This window comes from Callorhinchus milii, unplaced genomic scaffold (genome assembly GCF_018977255.1).
Source record: "Callorhinchus milii isolate IMCB2004 unplaced genomic scaffold, IMCB_Cmil_1.0 Scaffold22, whole genome shotgun sequence".
NCBI classification, from domain to species: domain Eukaryota; kingdom Metazoa; phylum Chordata; class Chondrichthyes; order Chimaeriformes; family Callorhinchidae; genus Callorhinchus; species Callorhinchus milii.
This window is the reverse complement of record NW_024704763.1, coordinates 882,682-904,462: the sequence shown is the minus strand read 5'-3', so window position 1 is coordinate 904,462 and position 21,781 is coordinate 882,682. Positions and strand designations below refer to the sequence as shown.

The following is a 21,781-nucleotide window of genomic DNA, read 5'->3' as shown; positions in this document are numbered from 1 at the left end:
AAGGTCCCGACCTTAAACAAAAACAAGCACTGCACGGCAGCGGCCACTGTGTCGCTCAACTTGTTTATTGATCAACTCTGAATTCCCACCGGCTCCAGCCAAGGCCTGTCCGGCAAACACACACCAGGAGCCGGGCGGCACTTAGTCCAGTGCCTTACAACGTCTCAAAGCGCTTCACAGGATTTACTGTGAAATGGAGTGACTGTTTGCACACGGCATTGTCCCAGAAAGCCAGTGACAAATTTTTACTTTGGGGGAATTGTTGGCCGGGATGTTAACATTAACGTTAACGAGATGTGAAAGGTACAATAATAATAATAATCCTTGCATTTGACACAGCGCCTGATCACGTCTTCGAGACGTCTCAAAGCGCTTCACAGGATACACTGTAAAGTGAATTGACATCCAAGGCGCTGGACAGTCAGGGATTTGGACCCGAGCTGGGGGTTGGGATCAGGAGGGGTGGAGAGCAGGGGTAGAGGGGGGAGGGGCTAGGGGGTTGACCGCATGAGTGGTTGAAGAGCAGCCGGTGTCACTCACCTGTCAAATCCGCCGTGTCCAGACCCCCGTTGGCGAGCGGCAGAGCGTCAAACTCCTCATCGGACCCTCTCTCATCCGCGCTGGTCTCTGGGGAGGAAGGGAGGAGGCTGCACTCTGTGCCGTGGGGACCAGCCTGACCGGGACCACCCTCCCTGACGGCAGCGGCCTGGAGCCCCCCGCTGTCTCCGTGCACAGGCAGCTCCTCCTCAACGCTGAGCGCCACCTCCTGGTTTGGGGGATCGGCTGCGGTGTCCCCAGGCCTGGCCGGGATCCCCAGCTCCACCCGATCCCCACGATCACCGGCTTCCACCACACGTACTGATCGGCCGTCCTCTTCCTCTCCATCTTCTTCGCCATCGGCAACCGGGCTGCTCCTCACCTCCTCCCAGGGCAGGAATTCCCCCGAGAACACATCCTCGTTGCACTCCTCACACGAGGAGGAAGATTCTCTCTCTAAAGCCTCGTCAACCTCCTGGGACCATTCGTCACCCTCCCCGGGAGCTTTCACCGTCACCGTCTCCGTCTCCATCGTCTCCATGCTGGGCCCAGTGGCCAGGCAGTTCAGCTCTGCTCCCACGCTCCCCGTCTGCTCACCGCTGCCCCTGAGCTCCCTCTCCTCGCCGGCGCTCTCCTCGCTCCCGGCATTACATTGCCGGTCGGTGGAGGAGCAGCCCGGAACCTCCTCCGCGGTCTCGGAGCTGGTGTTGAGCTGGTCATCATGTGACGTCTCCGCCACATCCCTCTCCGGCTCCGAGCCTAACCCCACCTCACCCTCGCTCGCCACCACCACCACCAGGACGTCACAGCCCGACTCAGCAGACGCACAGCCCGGGGCAGGTGGGCAGACACCGGCTCCGACCCCCACCTCAGTCACCGGCAGCTCCGGCTCCGTGTTCACCACCATCGCCGTTTCTCCGCTCGACTCGACCGAAACACCATCGCTCTCGGGCTCGGCTCCACCCTCACCCTCCTCCGCAGTGACTCCACACTGGGCAGCCGACTCCTGCTCATCCCCTGCCCCTGGCCCCGCGTGTTCCCGGCTGTCCTCGGTCTCCCTCCCCTGTTCTCCCGGAGCCTCGGCTCGATCCGTGCCCGCGTGGCGCTCAGCCTCACCGCCGGCTCCTTCGCTGACGCTCACGGCGGAGCCCGTCCCCTCGGTCTCAGCCACATCTGGTTCAGGCACAGACTCCTCGCAGCGGCCGATGTCCAGACACAAAGTGCCCTGTTCCCTCCCGCGGGCCGGGCTGAGCTCAGTGACATCGCCCGCCTCCTGCACATGTGGACAGGCGCTGGTGTCAGCTGTGCTCCCGGACTCCGCTGGTAAAGTGGGCTCTTCCTTGTCCTCCCGCAGCCCGGCTCCACAACCGGGGCTTCCCCACCACCCGCCCCTTCCCCCTCCGAAGGCTTCGTGCTCGGCAGATCCTCGGACCCCTCCACGGCGATCTCCTGAGGATTATTTTCGTTGACGTTTACGGTCTCTGTGAGACCCTCCTTCGCCTCACTCCCACTTGCTCCGTGCCCCATCTCTGTCTTCGTGTCCGTGGGCTGCGATTGAGGAGAGGATTCACTGGCCAAACGTGCTTCCTGTTTCCAAAAAAGGGAAAGAGGAAAAGGAATATATTAATAATAATAATCCCTGCACTTGATACAGCGCCTGATCACGTCTTAGAGACGTCTCAAAGCGCTTCACAGGATACACAGTAAAGTGGATTGACTGAATATTTTGTGGATGAAACGCAGCAGCCAATTGCGCGCAGCAGCGTCCCACAAACAGTCGTGGATTGAGTGACCAACTTTTTTTATTTGAAGGGATTATTACCCCCGGAAAGTGATCCGACAATCCACGAACAACCCGGTTCCTACTGCTGCTCGATAAACAGAGGCGTGTGTGTGGAGTAAGGAAACTTGCCTAAGGTTTCACCCTGACTCGCACGGGAATCGAACCCGGGTCCTCTCGCTTGCGAGGCGAGGGCTCTAACCACTGAGCTGCAAGACTCCACAAAAGCGCATCCGGTTCAGACACCGTCTCTCCCAGCGCAGAGACACGAGCGGGACCTGTAATCGGTCACTGACCCTCGTGACCTTGTCAAAAGAGAAATTGTGCTGAAAACAGAAGGGGATCTGATCCACCCCAAACCATCAACACAACCCAGGCTAACGGTGATCACAGCTGATCACCAGCACAGCACAGGGGCTGCAATCACCACAGCTTGTGCCCATCAGCCCAGACCCCGAGCTGAGAAATAGACCAGATAACAGCCTCAGACATCCACAGGCACAGACTCGGTTCCCTGGTAACTGTTCGCGATGGGCAGATACCGGGTCAGAGCGACCGGGAACACCAGGCTCTTCACAAACACGGCACAGACACCCTCCTCCTACACACACATCCCCCACTCTACACACACACCACCCGCACACACACACCACCCGCACACACACACACCACCCGCACACCACCCCCAGACACACACACACACACACACATCAAAGGCCGTAGCAAGTCCTGCTGCTAGTACTGCACTCCAAACACACTTCCCCAACAAACGACAGGCTCCATTTTGGAACAGAAGCACAAAGAGAAGCGAGAGGGAGAGCGAGAGCGAGAGGGGAGCCAGGAACACTCACCACCTGCTGCCTGTGGGACTGGATGTGCCGCTGGAGCTCAGTGATGTTGTGTTGCACATGGCTGGGCTCAGCTCCTCGGGGGCTGTTGACGGTGTAGGAGTAGATGTTGGAGCGACGGTGGAACCTAACACAGCCCTCGGCCGAGGACACGATGGGGGTGTCGTCACTCGGCTGGTCTGTGGCCGGCAGCACCCTGGGGAGACACAAGCAGCAGCGATGAGACCAGTAGCACACGGCCTCCACCACCCAGCACAGCATCAGGGGTTTGTGGAGCATCGGAGAGCGGCACAGTCCAGCCTGGCACACAGCGGGCACCTCCGGAGGCCTCTGACAGTCTTGTGTAGTCGAGATGGTGCTGGTGGTGGTGTGGGGGGGGGGGGGGGTAGGTGCTGAGCACAGAGCAGGTGAGCCCTACACACACACAGCCCCGGGGGAATATCCCAGGCACAGCCCGCGATCAGATCAGCAGAGGGTGAAGTGAAATTCGCTGTGTAAATGTAAGTTGTTGTCTTAGTGGAGACCGGTAAGTAGCCCCCTCCCCCTCCCCCCCACACTCAGTCACCTCAGGCGCTATGTCGTCGACACGTCTCAAAGCGCTTTGCAGGATGTACGCTAATTAAAGCACAGCGACTGTGTATTTTCTGGGGGAAGTGTGCAAGCCAATTGCGCACAGCAGCGTCCCACAAACACGGAAACACGGCGATGGTTCTGACGTCACAAACAAATAAAAGAGCCGGTTATTTATCCCGGTGCAGTGTGTGTGTGCTTTTCCCAGGTGGGAAAGATTCCTTGCGGTGGAGCTTAAGAGGCCACAGTCTCCGCGCTGGCACTTTCCATTGCACCTGTTGTGCGAGGCTGCTTCCTGCACACCTGTAATTAGATACCTGGGCACACATCATGTGGCCACCTGCGCGTGCGTACACACACACACACACACACACACGCACATACTCTGTGTCTCGTCACCCGGCTCACTCTCCTCGCCACAGTGAACTGAGTGATCCGAAAGGTTTGAGAAAGAAAGTCACGAGGGATTTCATGCCCTGGTACCTCCCTGCCCCTCTCTCCCCGACCTCCTTACACTCCAACCCACTACCTCCGCTCCACCATTGGTTACACATTTATACAGGATCACAGCTTGTGGGGTTGGTGGTGGGGGGGCGCGGGGAGACTTACCTTCTGAGCAGCTCCAGCAGCCCCTGGATGTGAGGGTCAGTGGGAGGGTCCGGCGGTCGCAGCAAGAAGGAGGGGAGACTCAGCCCAGGCCAGCCCAGCCTCGCTGCCAAGGTCATCAGTGTCTCCACTGGGACCGAACCTGTAAATACACACACGTCAGTGTCCATCACACACGCATGTCAGGCTCCATCGCTCTCTCTCACACACACACACACAGACACATACGTGTCAGGCTCCATCACACACACACACCCACCCCTCAGGCACATGCTCAGGCAGGGTAGCGCCCCAGAGTGCTTGACAGTGACAGAGCATGAAGCCGAGTCTGGGGGAAGAGGGAAGGTGACTGTAGGGGGACAGCGGGGAGAGGAGGATGCGGGAGGGGTGGGTGGCAGAGGGGGAGTGAGAAGTTCGGGCAAAAACCTTAATCAGATTAAACTTCTGGTAATCTGTGAGGTGGGGAGCGATGGGAAACAGCGGTGTCCAGACTGCACAGGTGGGTTAAACCATTTATACAGAAGTCACGCAAACCACAAACCCGCCCTGGCTCCTGTGAGCAGAGTTTCACCACAGGACGTGAGCCACGGTGACTCTACCATCTCTCTGGAGCCCCGTCACTAAAGCGCTGAGCAGAGGAGAGAGGGGGAGGAGAGGGGAGAGGAGAGAGAGGAGGGGAGGAGAGAGAAAGGAGAGGGGAGGAGAGGCACACTTTGGTGAACAGAGGGATAAAAAGACCCTCCTCACATTACTCCTCCCCTGCGAGAGCTTATTGAGTCATAACTTCCCAAACAAGAGAAACCTCCTGGAGTCAGCTCTGGTTAGCCAGAGTCACGACAGTGATATCCTAACAGTAACTAGACATGGAGTGGTTGTCCTGAGCTGGAGACAAAGGTAGCGCTGTGCGATCGAGGGGTCAACAAGGCACTAACTGTAACCATTAACCTTCCTCAGCGGGGAGTCAGGTACCAGCCTCCGTAACCCAGCAACTCCGGAGAAAATTAACCCGACCCTCAGCCCAGCCCAGGTCCAACCTCCCCCACCCAGCCCCCAACTCCAATCCTAACCCCAACCGCCAGTCTCAACCCCAACCCACCTCAAGGACATCCTCAAAGTTCAAGGTGACAGAACATAAAACATTCACTTCCCACACACCTGTTGCCCAGGCAGTGAGGGTGGTGGGGGGGTGGGGGCGGGAGGAGGAAGAGAAGCAGGTGGGGAGACAAATCAGCTTGCGTTCTCGCGCAAGATCGATATCCAACGCACTGCGTTCTGCAGTAGTTGTGATGGGGAGTAGAGAGCGTGGCAGCAGCAGGTGTAGACCACACTCAGAGCCCCTCCAATTCCAGGGATTCCCCCCACTCCCCCACTCCCTGCCATCCCTACCTGGGGGGAGCTCTCCCGGGGCTGGAACGCCCCCCAGCGAGGACAGGGCCAGATGTTTCACCGCCAACCTCAGGTCTTTATCCAGATCCTCGACCGGGACAGAGAAGTCTCCCAGGAACCCAGGGCCCCCCGGGGCCTCCTCGGAGCCGGCGCTGGCCCCCAGGAACAACGGGATGGTGCGAGCCATGTCCGGAACGTACTGGAAGCTCTCTTCGGCCAGCACCTGGACCGCATCCCCCGCCCCGCAGGCATACAGTCCCACTCGCACCGTTTCACAGCAGTTGTGAGCTGCAAAGAGGAAGGAAAACGTACAGATAGTCACTCACACACACAGCGCAGGAGGTGGGAACATCCTCTGCCTAGGAAACGCTTTATGCTTGTTTCACTTCTGTTTAATGAACAGTGTAATAATAATAGCAATAATAGAAATAATAATCCTATCATTTGATACAGCGCCTTATCACGTTGTTGAGACGTCTCAAAGCATTTCACAGAATATACTGTAAAGTGAATTGATTCTGTATTTTGTGGGTGAAACACGGCAGCCAATTGTGCACGGCAGCGTCCCACAAACAGTCGTGGATTGAGTGATCTCCATTTTTTGGAGGGATTATTATCCCCAGAAATCCACCAATTGAATAACAACCGGATTTATTAGCAAACAAAGGTACGTGAAGCGCTTTGAGAAGTTTTGACGACGTGATAAGGCTCTGTATCAAATGCAAGGATTATTATAAAGAGAGAGGGAGTGGGGGTTCCTTAGGTTGGTAACAAATGCACACACAACCTGTACATCACAAGGGAACTGGCTGTGAAATGGATGTGTTGTGATCTGACATAAATCATAGTCAAACTTACCCTCAATCATCACCACACATGCCAGCTGTCAGGGGAGAGAGAGATTGAGAGAAGGAGCAAGCAAGTGAGAGATAGAGAGAGAGAAAGAAAGAAAGGGAAAGAAAGAGATGGAGAGCGAAAGAGAGAAAGGGATGTATGTTGGCATCACATAAGTACCTATATAGGAGGCCAGATGGCTTTGCTGTGCGTGTAAACAGATGTGGGCTATGTACAGACCGCTGTGACTTACCGGGGGCCACAGTGTGCAGTGTGCTGGGGGCTGCCCTGTGTGTGCTGGTCACGTGCTGCTGACCAGAGCCAAAGAAAACCAGGTACAGGGCTAAGCCATCTTCAATCTCAGGTCCCTCGTCCAGGAGCACAGTCAGCACCGACTCCCCCTGCGGAGAGAGCGGAGGGGTGGGGGGGCGAGAGTCAGCCACACAGCTCGTCAGAGATTCAGCCCCCCCTCCCCCACCGCCAGCCCCTGCACTTCGCATCCCCCCCACACACACATCCCCGCCAGACCCCCTCCCCCGGGGGCTGAAAAGTGAATTAACTGTGTATTTTGTGGGTGAAACGCGGCAGCCAATAGCGCACAGCGGTGTCCCCACAAACAGTCGTGGATTGAGCGACCAAAATTACTTTCATGTTTTTGGAGGAATTGTTACTCCTGGAAAAGCGATCCGTGCATTACCCACCAAACCCTGAACAGCACAAACACTTCAAGTGGTTGCGAGAGAAAGTGCTTGGGCCTCAGCTATTTACAATTTACATCAATGATCTCGACGAGGACATTGAATTTAACGTTTCTAAATTCGCGGATGACACTGAACTCGGTGGGAGAGTGAGCTCTGAGGGTGACGCAAAAAGATTGCAGCGGGATATAGATAGGCGAGGGGAGTGGGCGAGGAGGTGGCAGATGGAATTTAATGTGGGGAAATGTGAAGTTATTCACCTAGGTAGGAAAAAATAGAAAAACAGATTATTTTCTAGAGGGGGAGAGATTAGTGTTAGAGGAATAATAATAATAATCCTTACAACAACAACAACAACAACAAGATTCCATTTATTGAGCGCCTTTCACGTCGGGAGGACGTCCCAAGGCGCTGTACAGTTGGGTCAGGACCCGAGCATTGGGGGGAAATGGTCAGGGTGAGGGGAGGGAAGGGAGGGAGCGAGGAGGGGGTAGAGAGTCGAGAGGGGAGCTGAAGGCACGGTCAAAGAGAAAGGTCTTGAGACCGGCCTTGAAGGAGGAAAGGGAGGAGGCAATGCGAAGGCACTGGGGATAGAGTTCCAGAGCCTCGGGGCTGAGAGGCTGAAGGCACGGCCACCGATGGTAGGGCGGTTGGGGCGGGGGATGTGGAGCAGACCAGAGCCAGAGGAATGGAGGGTACGGGCAGGTAGGTAGGGGGATAGTAGGTCAGAAAGGTAGGAGGGAGCGAAGCCGTGAATGGCCTTGTAGGTGAGGGTGAGGATCTTGAATTTGATCCTCTGGGGGATGGGGAGCCAGTGGAGGCGAGCGAGGGTGGGAGTGATGTGGTCCGAAGCCTGGTGCGGGACAGTACACGAGCTGCAGAGTTCTGAATGACCTGCAGTGTGGAGGGAGGGCCGGGAAGGCCGGCGAGGAGAGAGTTCCCATAGTCCAGCCTTGAGGTGACAAAGGTGTGGACCAGAGTTTCAGCAGCGTGAGGGGTGAGGTAGTGCCGTAGTCTGGCGATGTTCCGGAGGTGATGGAAGGCGGTGCCAGTTGTGGTGCGGATATGAGGGAGAAAGGACAGCTCAGGGTCGAACAAAACGCCGAGGTTCCTGACTGCCTTTGAGAGGTGGAGAGTGCAGCCTTGGATGCTGATGCTGTCAGCGCCTGAGGTGCGGAGGCGCTGACGTGAGCCAATCAGGAGGGCCTCGGTTTTTCGCACGTTGAGCTGAAGAAAGTTATCTCTCGTCCAGGACTCGATGTCGGACAGGCAGCTGTCAGGACATCGGGGGTCGTGGAGTTGAGGGTAGAGGAGGAAAGGTAGAGTTGGGTGTCATCCGCATACATGTGGAAGTTAACCCCATGTCTGCGGATGATGTCACCACAGGGGGAGCATATAGAGGGTGAAGAGGAGGGGACCGAGGACAGAGCCTTGAGGGACACCGCACGAGACAATGTGGGGACCGGAGGAAAAACCATTTGTGGAGACAAAGTGAAGACGGTGGGAGAGGTACGACCTAAACCACTCAAGGACAGGGCCTTGAAGGTTGAGGTGGGAGGACAAGCGGTGGAGGAGGATAGTGTGGTCGACCGTATCGAATGCTGACGATAGGTCGAGGAGGACGAGGAGGCAGAGGGAGCCTTGGTCGCAGGTGGTCAGGATGTCATTGGTGACCTTGGCCAGGGCAGTTTCTGTGCTATGGGCAGCACGGAAACCCGACTGAAGGGGTTCGAAGCAGCACGGGAACCCGATTAAAGGGTTACATTACATTTGACGTCGGGAGGACATCCCAAAGCGCTTCACAGAACACACTGTAAGATGAATTGACTGTATATTTGTGGGCGAACGCGGCAGCAAATTGCGCACAGCAATGTCCCACAAACAGTCGTGGATTGAAAATGACCAATTTATTATTGTTTTTGGTTTTGGAGGATTATTATTAGGCTGTATGGAGTGAGGAAACTTGCCCAAGGTTTCGCCCTCTGCCTGGAATTCAACCCAGGTGTCTCGCTTGCAAAGCGAGTGCTCTAACCACTGAGCTATAGGATTCCACAGTTAGTGTGCAGAGGGATTTGGGTGTCCGTGTTCACCAGTCTCAAAAAGTTAGTTTGCAGGTGCAACAGCAACTGAGAAGGCGAACGGCATGTTAGCGTTCATTGCAAAAGGTTTAGAGTACAAGAGTAGGGAAGTCTCGCTGCAACTGTACAAGGCCTTGGTGAGACCGCACCGAGAGTATTGTGTGCAGTGTTGGTTTCCTTATTTAAAAAAGGACATACTTGTCCTCGAGGGGGTGCAGCGTAGATTCACTCGGTTAGTTCCTGGGATGAGGGGACTGACCTATGAGGATAGGCCGAGCATTTTCAAGGCTGAGACTGATAGATTTTTAAAACACTGAGGCATTAGGGCATATGGGGATAGGGCAGGTAATTAGAGTTAGGTCAGAAGATCAGCCACGATCTTATCGAATGGCGGGACACAGGCTCGAGGGGCCGAATGGCCTATTCCTGCCCTAATTCTTATGTTCTTATGTAAACCTAACTTCTTTTGTTCATTAACACATTCTCCCTTTCAATTAAAAAATCATGTGGGTCGATCTGTCGTTATGAACAGGGAATCACAGACGTTACGATACACACTCACTCCAGGGCCCTGGTGTCATTTCCACCCCAAACTGAACCTTTGCTTCAGGGACAAGGGTTTGGCCCGGATGAGTCATACTTTGGCCGAGTTTCAATGCTGTGTCTGTGTGTCTTTGCCCGGATCATCCCTGGAGTCCGGCTGGTAACCCAACCGAGCAGTGAACTCAGCCACACACTGTTACTGTGCAGCCAAACCACCAAACTGAAATACTCTCCTTGCTCCCTCTTACCCCAAAGACGGGGTGGGGAGGGGGAAAAGATAAGGGATGGGGAGGGGGGGGGGAGAGCTGGAAGCAGAGGCGTCTGCAACACCACCACCCCCCCCCCACACACACGCACTCTCTCACTCGTGCTCTCTGAAGCTGTACTCTCCACACTGAAACGTTACCACTGACAGATGACATACCCAGCAAACGGATCATTGCTTAATCTGCAAAGGGTTTCCGCACAACAACAACAACAACTTGCACTTGTATGGCACCCTCCACGCGGGGTAACATCTCAGAGCACCTAGACAGTGGGTCGTGGTGGTGGGGGAGGAGGGGTGCGGGGCTAAGGGGGAGGAGGAAGAGATGAATTTAGGATCTGCAGTTTCCAAACCACATCCTCCACACCACAATATCCCTATAGCCAGCGCTGCAGAGAGAGAGAAAGCGATAGAGAGAGCGAGAGAGAGCATCACTCAGCGCACACAAAGGGCTCACAGCTTTGGGAGGGGAGCGGATGGCCGGACACAGTTTATTGCATTAATATTCCATAATAGCAACTGTGTCAGGCATTTGGGAACAATTACACCATCCATTAAACAGGCCGATAAAGCTCTCCTCAGGAAACGCTGCTCGGGAGGGCCCTGCCAGCTAAACAAACAGCGCGCGCTCTCCACAGCCAGTGTCAAACAGGCGACCGCTGCCAACACGCTGAGATACCACGGGGCAGAGAACACGTGTGTAATGCACACGCCTGTCAGCGATAAACCCCGTGAGCAACGAGTCAGGAGCCCCACGTGACGGCCGATAACTTGTGTTTTGCCGCGAGCTTGGCTCAATTGGTAGCCCCCCTCCCCCACCAAGCCATCATCCCTGCTAAACCAGCCCCCACCCCATCCCTGACCCACACCAAGCCCGGTGTGCCAGCGGGTGAGGTTTGGTTCAGTCGCTCCCAGTGAACAGCTGGTTTGTGGTCTGAAAATTCCAGCGTCAGGAATTCAATTCACAACAACACCGGGAATCATGGCTGAGGGTTTATACATGTATGTGCGTATGCGCGAGCGCGTGCGTGTATGTACTTGTGCGTGTGCCTGTGCGTGCATGTGTGAGTGTGTGTGGTGGAGGGGGGTGGGTGGGGGGTGAGGTAAAGAAGTAGAAAAGGGGAAGAGGGGTAGAGTCTGAGGAGCTGTGCAGTTCCTCTGGTTATAAATAATGGAAGGATTTCAAAATCACACCAACGGCCGGCCGCGAGCTATAAACAGCCCCAACAGCAGCGGTGACTTGTCGCTGTGTTTAACACATTGCGATGATGGTTGACGTGGGCAATAGAATAGCCGATCAGATACTGAACCACTTCAGCGCCGAGATACATCAAGGAGGAAACAGTGACTGACCCACGTCGCTTACTGACGAGTCTCGACACGTGGCCGGTCAACCACTCGCTGGAAATAACCCCCACCCCTCCCTTTGTGTTTGCCCCCACCCCAGGCTGATTTTCTCCTGGTTAGCCAGAGACCGCTCACCGCAGCCCCTCCCCCCGTCTCTCTCCGCTAACATTGGGCTTCTGAGCTGGACACCGCACACTCCAATAGCTGCACTGAATCATCACACATCAATATCAATTTCAACAGCAACTTATACAGCCACCCCCCCCTCCCCACCCCACGCAGCTTAGCGTCCTACACCCTTAATTTCAGGACAGACACCAAGAAATATATCCTTAATGAGATACCCCGGACTGGTTTATGAACGTTGTGTACAGGAGCTTTACGCAGAGCTCAACCAACACTCCTCTTCCTGCGATTCTGACAGAATGTTCAGCGCTACTTACGCACAATGGAGCTTGGTTTGGTTCAAGTTTCATGACACAGGGAACTGCAAGGGAAGGAGAAAGAAAATTAGCAAATGTGACCTTATTGATGTTCAGCTGAATAAGAGATTTCAGAGATTTCCCCGCGCCTGAGTGTGAAACAGAATAACAACAATAATAATGGCATTTGATACAGCGCCTTATCACATCTTCGAGATGTCTCAAAGCACTTCACAGGATATAGTGTAAAGTGGAGTGACTGTATATTTTGTGGGCAAAATGGAGATCAGAGAGAGACATACATTACTGCAGGCAGGAGGGGACAAGGTTAAAGAGCAGGGGGGAGGGAGAGAGGGGGAGAAAGTAAAGAATTAAAGAGAGAGGGAGCTATTGCAAAGATTTGGACTGCCACAGACCAAAAGTGTTTAGTGATATTAAGCTTGGTGTCATTGTTGTGGACCACATGTGGCCAGTCAGTCAGTCTGTGACACGCTGAGGCCGGAGGGTTATACAGTATAAAACAGCCTTTAGCAAGATGGGGGGGGGGTTGGTCTTGTAGGTTTTATTTTCACCCAAACGCTGATATATATATTTTTAAACATTGTTTTTGGCGAGGGTTTCCTTTTCCCTATTAAAGCCACAAACAGAAGCCAGTCAGGCTCCGAACCCAGGAACTCTGCACTGCCAGCGACTTAAAGGCTGACGTTTAGGTTTTTCTATAGAATTTCAAGGGTCGAAAACAAGAATGTTCTCCAACACAAACACAGCCCAGAAACACAGGCCACAGGGACGTAGCATCCAACTCAAACTGTTGTGCAAGGCTGCTCTCTCTCCTACACAGTAATCAGAGCAGTTCAACCTCCACCCACCCCCCACCCCCAGCTCAGAGACAGACGCGAGGCAACATCTATCTCAGCACCAAACTATTCACAACCAGCTGCAAATAAGGAAATGACATTTCTTCCAACTTTCTGCTGAGAATCTCCACGGTTTTACAACGGGATAAATTATCACTGGGTCCACTTCACAGCTACCATCAGTTACTGAGTCCAGATCCGCAGAAACTCGCTGTCTCTATCCCTCTGCCGCACTCAGCCCCTCGTTATATAATAATAATCCTTGCATTTGATGCAGCGCCTTATCACATCGTTGAGACGTCTCAAAGCGCTTCACAGGATACACTGTAAAGTGGATGCATTCAGTACAAGTGTTTAACTGTCTTTAGACAACGTCCAGAGGATTGGTGTGTATGTGAGTGTGTGTCTGTGTGAGTGTGTGTGTGGGTGAGTGTCTGCGAGTATGTGTGAGTGTGGGCGAGTGTGTGTGTGAGTGTCCGTGAGTGAGTCAGTGTGCTTGGGAGGGTGAGGGTGAGTGTGTGTGTATGGGTGAGGGTGAGTGTGTGAGCTAACGGTAGGTAATGATCCGTCGCCATGTTCGGTGCTACATCGTCTGTAACATGGATGGAATGGCGAGGCCAAATGCATCTCTGTTTCAGCTCCTCTGTCGTCTCATATCACTGTTTTGTAAGCGGACTTTGCGGACACTTGCACAATGCCCCAGCTCAGTGCTGGTTACACTGGCTGCTGGTTTCATGTTGCTGGACGTTTGTCAACGAGGTGCCGAGCCACTGAAGGTTAATTAGAATTCGATGAGGTTCTTGTAGCCACAACAACGTTGATTTGTAGATTCGACAGCGGATGTGAGTTCCCGTTCACTAACCAAGGTTACATTAGTGACTAATAATCTCCGAGCCCGTCCCCACCCTCCATCACTGAAGCCCTGAAGCTGCAGGAGGCAACCTCCCTCCACAGGCCATCAGCAACACAAAGCGGACCTGCAGTGACTGTGTGTTTTGTTGACAACCGATGCCGGCAATTTGAGCAGCACCCTCCCATGTGAAAAGGTGGTGAAACAGTGTTGGCAATGCAGACATGACGGACTCTGACGCAATTTTTTGTTTATGAACATAGGAACAGGTGAAGGTCATTCAGCCCCCTGGAGCCTGTTCCACCATTCTGTAAGATCATGGCTGATCAGAACCTCAACTCCAATTACCCACCTTTGCCGCATATCCCTTGATAGCCTAACCCAACAAACACCTCTCCACCTCAGTGTTGAAAATTTCAATGAATCCAATATCCACCGCCTTTTGGGGGACCAAGAGAGTTCCAGATTTCCTCTTTGTTGGTTCAATAGATATTGTGGGATGGGGGGGGGGGGGGGGGACATGCCCAAAGCATCAGAGTGTGTCTATGGCAACCACCAATAAACATGACAAGCAAATGAAAGTTTCTCATGAGTGATGTCCGTGCGGGGGCTGAAATGTGTGTGACCGAATCCCTTTGCTGGTGTTATCTCTGGAGAGCAGCTCTGTGCAGGAAGCACATGTTACCATAGTTTGGCTCCTGTTCGGCTTCCGCTGTGAGGAGCGGAGCAGTGTGCGAGTGGCGCTTTATTTGAAAAGGAAGTGTCTAAAACAGTACTTCCTGTAAGTCGGCTTCCATGCTATTTATACGCACGGCACAGCCAATGACAGCTGACTGCTGTTGATCATACGCTCCCCACCTGTACATGTGCAACAACAACAACCAACAAAACTACATTTATAGATCGCCTTTCACGTCAGGAGGACGTCCCAAGGCACTGCAGGCTTTATCTGGGGTGGGGGAGGGCGGAGTGGGTGGGTGGGGGGGGGGGGGGGTGTGTCCTGGCCAACAATCCCCCAAATATAAAATTAGTCGCTAGGTCCACGGCTATTTGTGGGACATGCAATCAGGGTCCTGTCGCTTGCGAGGCGAGCGCTCTAACCACTAAGCTGCAGGACTCCACCCCGCTGCTGCCTGGCTCAGGTGCACACAGATTGCACGGTATCCAATGGAATGTTTATTACAGTATGTTGTAAAATCACAGTTTACTGCAGGTTAGAGAGAGCGCGAAGAAATCTGTGTCCGTGTTTACACTGTACGTGAGCCCCCACCCCAACTAATCCCCTGTACTCCCTCCTGTATCAGACATGGTGTGAGAACACGGTTTGAAGAGTTCAGAGATAAAAAGAACTATTTGAGGAACTAGAATCAAAGAAAACAATCCCCTCCCAGAGAGCTTTACACCTCCTGCTTTTGTCTGATATCTAACCCCACCACACCCCACAACTCATCACAGAAACATAACAAGGGAGTGATTTTTTGGAAAGGGTTCAGAAAGAAGATTAAACAGTCACAAGGAGAAAAAGACACACACACACACACGGTGTTAGACATACACAGACAGAGAGAGGGACACACACACACGCTGGCACAGTCAAATGTAATCTAGCCTAAGCCTATGAGACCGTCCAGCCTAGGCACAGGAATGTGAATGCTTTAATATAAATGATGATTTTCCACAGAGCGGGAGGGGAAAGAGGACAGCCCCCACCTCAAACACACCGACAGCCGAGAATATAAGGCCTGAGCGACTGCCACGGCTTGCCTCTCCACACACACATACACACACACGCGCACACAGGGACTCTAGATGTCACTGGAGAAAGAGACACACAGGCCCGATAAATTGGTCAGCGTGAGACAAGAGGATTATCAGTTTGGCTCTAATTATTCCCGCTGATCTCATCCTGCTCTCAAAAGCCTTTTTTTTACTGGAGTCGAGATTGATTTAGGTAATGCTGAGATGAGAGCAGGATGTCCTGTACAGTGTGAGCTGGTCCAATCCTAGTACGCTGCTCAGGGCAGCACCGTGCTTGCCATTTACAGGCACAGAGAGTCAGAGAGAGACAGAGAGAGAGACACAGAGAGAGAGAGAGAAAGAACCTCAAACAGCCTCACAGACAGAAGCTCAGAGGGGAAAAAAAAGTCAAAAATAAATAAACTTCTCCCTCTCTCTCTCGAAAGCTATATGATGCGACACGGTATCCCTTGTGATATGGCACCATTACAATACTTTATAGCAAGAAATTTACGCAGGCAGGAGAACGAACATCGGTACCTGCGATGGTGGAGCGAGCACCAATGGGGGAGGGGGAGGGGGGTCCAGAGAGATGGGGATGCATCTCGTTAGCGGGGGGTAGAGAGGGGTGTCTAGCGAAGCAGGGACAGAGCCAGGCTAGCGAGGGACGGCAGGAACTCATTCCAAAGAATTACCAGGAATGACTGCGAGATTCAGGTATTAAACGACTCGTCGAAGGAACAGTCGAAGGAACAAAGAATTGGGGAAAGCGTTAGTGAGAATCCTGCCCGAGGGACCTGGGCCAAAGCCAGTCTGTGTAAAGATACAACTCACACTCATCCTCGTGTAAAACCAACTTTAGTTTCCAGTGACATCATCGCGAGGAGACGGAAATTCAGAACAGGATGTAGATGACTCTGGCTCATGTCCTGCCTAACAATGCTCCCAACAGCTGTCACCAACACCGTGTGTACACTCTCACACACACAGGCTCGCACACACACACAGGCTCGCACACACACACAGGCTCGCACACACACACAGGCTCGCACACACACACAGGCTCGCACACACACACAGGCTCGCACACACACACAGGCTCGCACACACACACAGGCTCGCACACACACACAGGCTCGCACACACACACAGGCTCGCACACACACACACACAGGCTCGCACACACACACACACAGGCTCGCACACACACACACAGGCTCGCACACACACACACAGGCTCGCACACACTCACACAGGCTCGCACACACTCACACAGGCTCGCACACACACAGGCACACACACACAGGCTCGCGCACACACACACAGGCTCGCACACACACACACAGGCTCGCACACACACACACAGGCTCGCACACACACACACAGGCTCGCACACACACACACAGGCTCGCACACACACACACAGGCTCTCACACACACACACAGGCTCTCACACACACACACAGGCTCGCACACACACACACAGGCTCGCACACACACACACAGGCTCGCACACACTCACACAGGCTCGCACACACTCACACAGGCTCGCACACACTCACACAGGCTCGCACACACACAGGCACACACACACACAGGCTCGCACACACACACACACAGGCTCACACACACACAGGCTCTCAGAAACACACACAGGCTCTCTCTCTCACACACACACACACACTCACTCACTCTCAGCTGTGTTCATCGTGACTGATCAGCCCAGCCCCAGGACTGTCACTGCACCGGGGAACAGCCCGATATCCACACTGATTGGAACCAGGTCCATTGTGGATATGAGAACAGTGCAGTGTGTCCCTCTCTCAGCTCCTAACCCCTTCACGCTCTGTCACACTAACTCTCTGTGATTGTGTGGATGCCTCTCACTCTCTCCCCCTCTCCCCTATTCCAACACACTGCAGTTGAGTCCCACCCAAGCGCTTTGGGACGTCCTCCCAACGTGAAAAGCGCTATATCAAATGCAAGGATTATTATTATTATTACTATAGCCCATAGACCTGCACTCTCTCCCAGTGCCCCACATGTGGGGACCTTGGACAGATATTTGTTGTGCGTGCGGGTGGTGGGGAAAGAGAAACAGCAGGAAAGTGAGTTATAAACATCCTTTTTTTCCTTTTAAGTGACACCCCCCCCCCCCCCCCCCGGCCAGCCACTCCCACCCCTGCCATCCACATCCCCCCACCATCCACCCCTCTCTACCAGCCACCCCCCACCACCATCCACCGTCATTCACCCCTCACCATCCCCCCACCCCCGCCATCCAAACCCCCTCTCTCTCCACACCCGCTCCCCCTTCACACCCCGTTCACTCCACACCCCCTTCACTCCACACCCCCTCCCCCCCTTTCACTCTACACCCCCTCCCTCATGGCCTGGGGATAGAGGGGAAATGGAAACTGCTGGTTGTTATCCCGTGTAGGAAACTGAGAAAAACATGTAAATATAAATAAGTCACCTATTGGAAAAACTAACTGAAACACAAGACAAGTGTCCAGTGTTGAATGCACAGACACGTCTCCAAACACTAACTCTAACTCTGGGGCCTGACCCCACGGTCAATGACACAGGCGAGGCGGGAGGTGGGGGTGGGGAGACAGCTGCAAATCATTGACACTGGCCAATACCCCACTGATATATCCGGGGATCAGGGGGCTAATGAAATAAAACCTCCTTAAAGCGCAATGCATGATCCATTTCCCACAGGATCACTCGCTCCATCACTATTCGCGGGAGGTACATTGTAACAGGATGGCAACACGTGGGGGGGGGGAGCAAAACAACACCCCCTCCCTCACTCACAGCATGCCGAGCCTGTGTCACTCAGCAAGGTGAGACGTGGAGAGACACCCGTACTGTAATAGTTTCATAATCAACCACAGAAACCACCCGCAGAGCGAGTGCACAGAGCTGCACTGAACCTACCTCCAATCCCCTCTATACCGCGGTCAGCATCAGACAGCACTGACTGACTGAAACAACAAGAGCTATTCAGCACCGCGGAGTACACAGATATGAGATAATTAAGATAAAAGAAGCAGAGGTGAGACGAGGAGAATTTTTCTACCCCGACAGTTGTTACTGTCCAGAAAACAGTGCCTGAAAGGGTGGTGGACGCAGATTCAATAGGAGCTTTCAAAAGGGAATTGGATAGGGACTTGAAGAGGAACAATGTGCAAGGCTTTGGGGTAAGAGCGGGGGAGCGAGTGGGACTAGTTGGTAACTCTTTCAAAGAGCCAACGCAGGCACGATGGGCCGAGTGGCCTCCTTCTGTGCTGTAAGATTCTATGATTGGTCACTCGGCATTCTCAGCAGTGATGAGAGTTACGCCCGAGCATTCGAGAAGTGTTGCGAGGGGAACGCTGATGATTTAAGCCGTTGCTTCTCTCTGTAAACAAAGTGTCTCTGCCAAATACTTCTTCAAGAAATAAAACACTGTGTCCTCCCAGCAACATAGCTGTCTGACGCCCCAAAGCCACGGGATAATTGGGCATAGGGACAGGGCTGCGAAAGACGAGTTTAGGTCAGAGACCAGGAAGTGTCACACAGTCTAATCGACTGGAACAAGTTAGTGAGATGCCGGCCCACTGGGACAAGCGATAACAATATACAAATTTGCTAGGCGATCGGCTGATGGCTTTTCCAGGGGGTAATAATCCCTGCGGAAATTTTTTTTAAATTTTTTATTTGGTCACTCAATAATCACGTTGATCAGATGCCTCAAAGCACTTCACAGGATATACTGTGACTGTGTGTGTTTTGTGGGTGAAACGCGGCAGCCAATTGCGCACAGTAAATACCCGAGTCAGGCTGTGCTGACTGTCGCAGAGTAACACCAACAAAATGACATCTGCATTGCTCCTTTCACGTCAGGTAGGAGGTCACACAATGATAGCTCTCCACGGGGAGAGCTGGCCCAGGTCGGACAAACCCCAATTGCATTCCTAATCACAGCATCAGTGTGGTTTATGTTACTATCGGCTGAGACAAGAGTTACAGCACGTCCTGGAAACAAGTGAGAGAACCACTCACTAACAGACTCTGCACCACAGCCTGGCTCAGCCAGTGAGTGAGCGAGCGAGCGATGGAGCGAGAGAGCGTGCAGCTACCACAGTGCTCTGTGAGAGGTTAACAGCCACTCTCCCCTCCAATTTCACTGAGCTGAGCCAAGCCAAGAGAGTGGGGGGGTGGGGGGGAATCGTTGGAGGGGAACAAATAAACAAATAGCTTTTGTACAGTTCCTATGCAGCCAGTACGGGTACCAATTAATAGATGAGTTCATACAACAGCACAAGGTGGAAATGGGTAGGGGAAGAAGTGGGGTGGGGGAAGAGAGAGATAGTGGGGGGAAAAGAGAGAAAGGCAGGAGAGAGGGGGATGGGGCAGAGAAGGGGGATGGGGGAAGAGAGAGAGAGCCATAGAGAAGAAAAAAGAGGGGAGAGAAAAAAATAGGGCGAGAGAGAGAAAGAGGGAGAGAGAGAAAGAGGGGGAGAGAGGGAGAGAAAACGAGAGAGAGAAAAAGAGGAAGGAAGAAAAAGGAAAGAGAAAAGGGGAGAGGGAGACAGACTGTCAAATTGTCAGCAATCTTCAGCAGAATGAGTAAGGTAGCGTCACTAATGGACTGGTTTACACAGGCTCATGTTAATGAAAGGCTGCCTCCCCCCCTCTCTCTGTACAGGGCCTCACTAACAATGAGAGATAAGCAAGAGGAAGTCTGAAGCCCTAATAGATTGGAGGCCACAAATAACGTGACATAAAGCAGGAGGGGGGGCTGAGGCTGGAACTGGGACTGGGCTGCTGTCTGAGCTCACAGACAGGGATGCTGCACTTCAACTGTAATGGACTCAGGACATCCACAGCCACATCTCATCTCTCTGTCGGTTTGTCTACCTGTCTGCCTCCACAGTCTCCTGCCCAGTCTAGTCCTTCCTCACTCTCTCTGGTTCCAACACTTGCCTATGGCTGAGCTTTCATGCCTCTATGCTTCCCGCGCTCTCTCTCTCTCTCCCCTCAAATGTAATATAATAATAATAATCCTTGCATTCGATACAGCGCCTTATCATGTCGTTGGGACATCTCAAAGCGCCTCACAGGATATTCTGTAAAGCGTAGTGACTGTATTTTGTGGGCGAAACGCGGCAGCCAATTGCACACAGCAGTGTCCCACAAACAGTCGTGAATTGAGTGAGAAAAATGTGTTGGGGGGGAGGGGGGGAAAAGAGGGCACACGGAGCTGCTCATGGTGAGCAACCTTTGCACAGTGAGAGCTCCACATTACACAACTGCTCTGTAGAAATCGTCCAAGCAACATCTTGTGCTGTTGCGACATCAGTTTACTTCAGAGTCTAAGAGCTGGTGTTCAGGGAATGCGCGCTCGCCCCATGTGATCCAATCCCCACCTCACTGATAAACCCAACGGCACTGTGTGACATTACACACCAGCTTCATACTGACAAGCCTGCTAACATCGCAACTTACACAGCCACGCTGTGCACTGTGCCGGGCACATTTCGCCCACAAAATGCAGTCAATCCACTTCACAGTATATTCTGTGAAGCGCTTTGAGACGTCTCGAATACGTGATAAGGTGCTGTATCAAATGCAAGGATTATTATTATTATTATTCTGCGATCCATCCGATTCATTGTTTTGGGACAAATATAGGAACAAGAGGAGGCTATGCAGTCCCTCGAGCCTGTTCCAGCATTGTATCTGTATCTCAACTCCATTTACCTGTCTTTGCTCAATATTCCTTGGTACCCTTACCTAACAAACATCTATCCACCTCAATCTTGAAAATTTCAATTGATCCACAGGCCTCTGTTTACTCAGCAGTCAGCAGGAACCGGTGTGAGAGGCGCTATATAAATACAACTCGTTATCATTGTTGTTAGTCGATTGGCGATCGCTTTCCCGGGGCAATAATACCTGGGACTATTGACGAGAACATTCCCTCACTGGGGAGAAGTGTAATAGAGCGACACTCTTTACCTGCTCACACCCCTTTTCCCCGTTCCCTCCCTCTGGTTCCCCAATGCTCCCCTCTCACACCAGTGGTCAGACTGACAGTGAGCTCAGTAAGGTTACTGTAACGCGCGGGTGGGACTTACCCAGAAGGCGATGCTCGACTACGGGTGGGGTGATGGTTTTGCAAGTCTTGGGATGAACCTGAAACAGGAGAAAACTAAAGATTGATGTTTGTATTTTTTTAATATTAAAATAACACGATCCGTAAAAACATTTCAATCTCACATCCAGATTTGGAGCCGGCGGTGACCGGGAGATCAAAGGGCAGCTCATCAGATGTCAACAGGAGGGGTGGGGGGCAACAACAACAAACCCAGCAACCAGTTTGCGCACAGCAGTGAACCCACAAACAGCCAAGCAGTGAGTGACCAATTTTAT

General features: G+C 53.0%; 1 protein-coding gene across 1 annotated transcript; it reads right to left on the bottom strand.

The window, feature by feature from the left end:
* Nucleotides 1–1,439: 1,439 nt before the first annotated feature.
* LOC121850583 (A-kinase anchor protein 13-like) lies at nt 1,440–21,541 on the bottom strand. The gene is made up of 7 exons (XM_042343031.1): nt 21,487–21,541; nt 11,936–11,979; nt 6,815–6,962; nt 5,728–6,015; nt 4,345–4,483; nt 3,169–3,361; nt 1,440–2,124 (listed from the first exon to the last, which is right to left on the bottom strand). Exons 2-7 carry the CDS (start codon nt 11,966–11,968, stop codon nt 1,675–1,677), a joined length of 1,251 nt encoding a protein of 416 aa, XP_042198965.1. The 5' UTR covers nt 11,969–11,979; nt 21,487–21,541; the 3' UTR covers nt 1,440–1,674.
* Between the last annotated feature and the right edge of the window lie 240 nt (nt 21,542–21,781).

Excerpts from the sequence above, each read along its gene's own strand:
- LOC121850583 (XM_042343031.1), bottom strand. The coding sequence starts at position 11,968 with ATGAAACTTGAACCAAACCAAGCTCCATTGTGC. Across the intron at positions 6,963-11,935 it reads CAAACCAAGCTCCATTGTGC|GGGGAGTCGGTGCTGACTGT; the intron begins GTAAGTAGCGCT and ends CTCTCTCCGCAG. Across the intron at positions 6,016-6,814 it reads ACTGCACACTGTGGCCCCCG|CTCACAACTGCTGTGAAACG; the intron begins GTAAGTCACAGC and ends TCCTCTTTGCAG.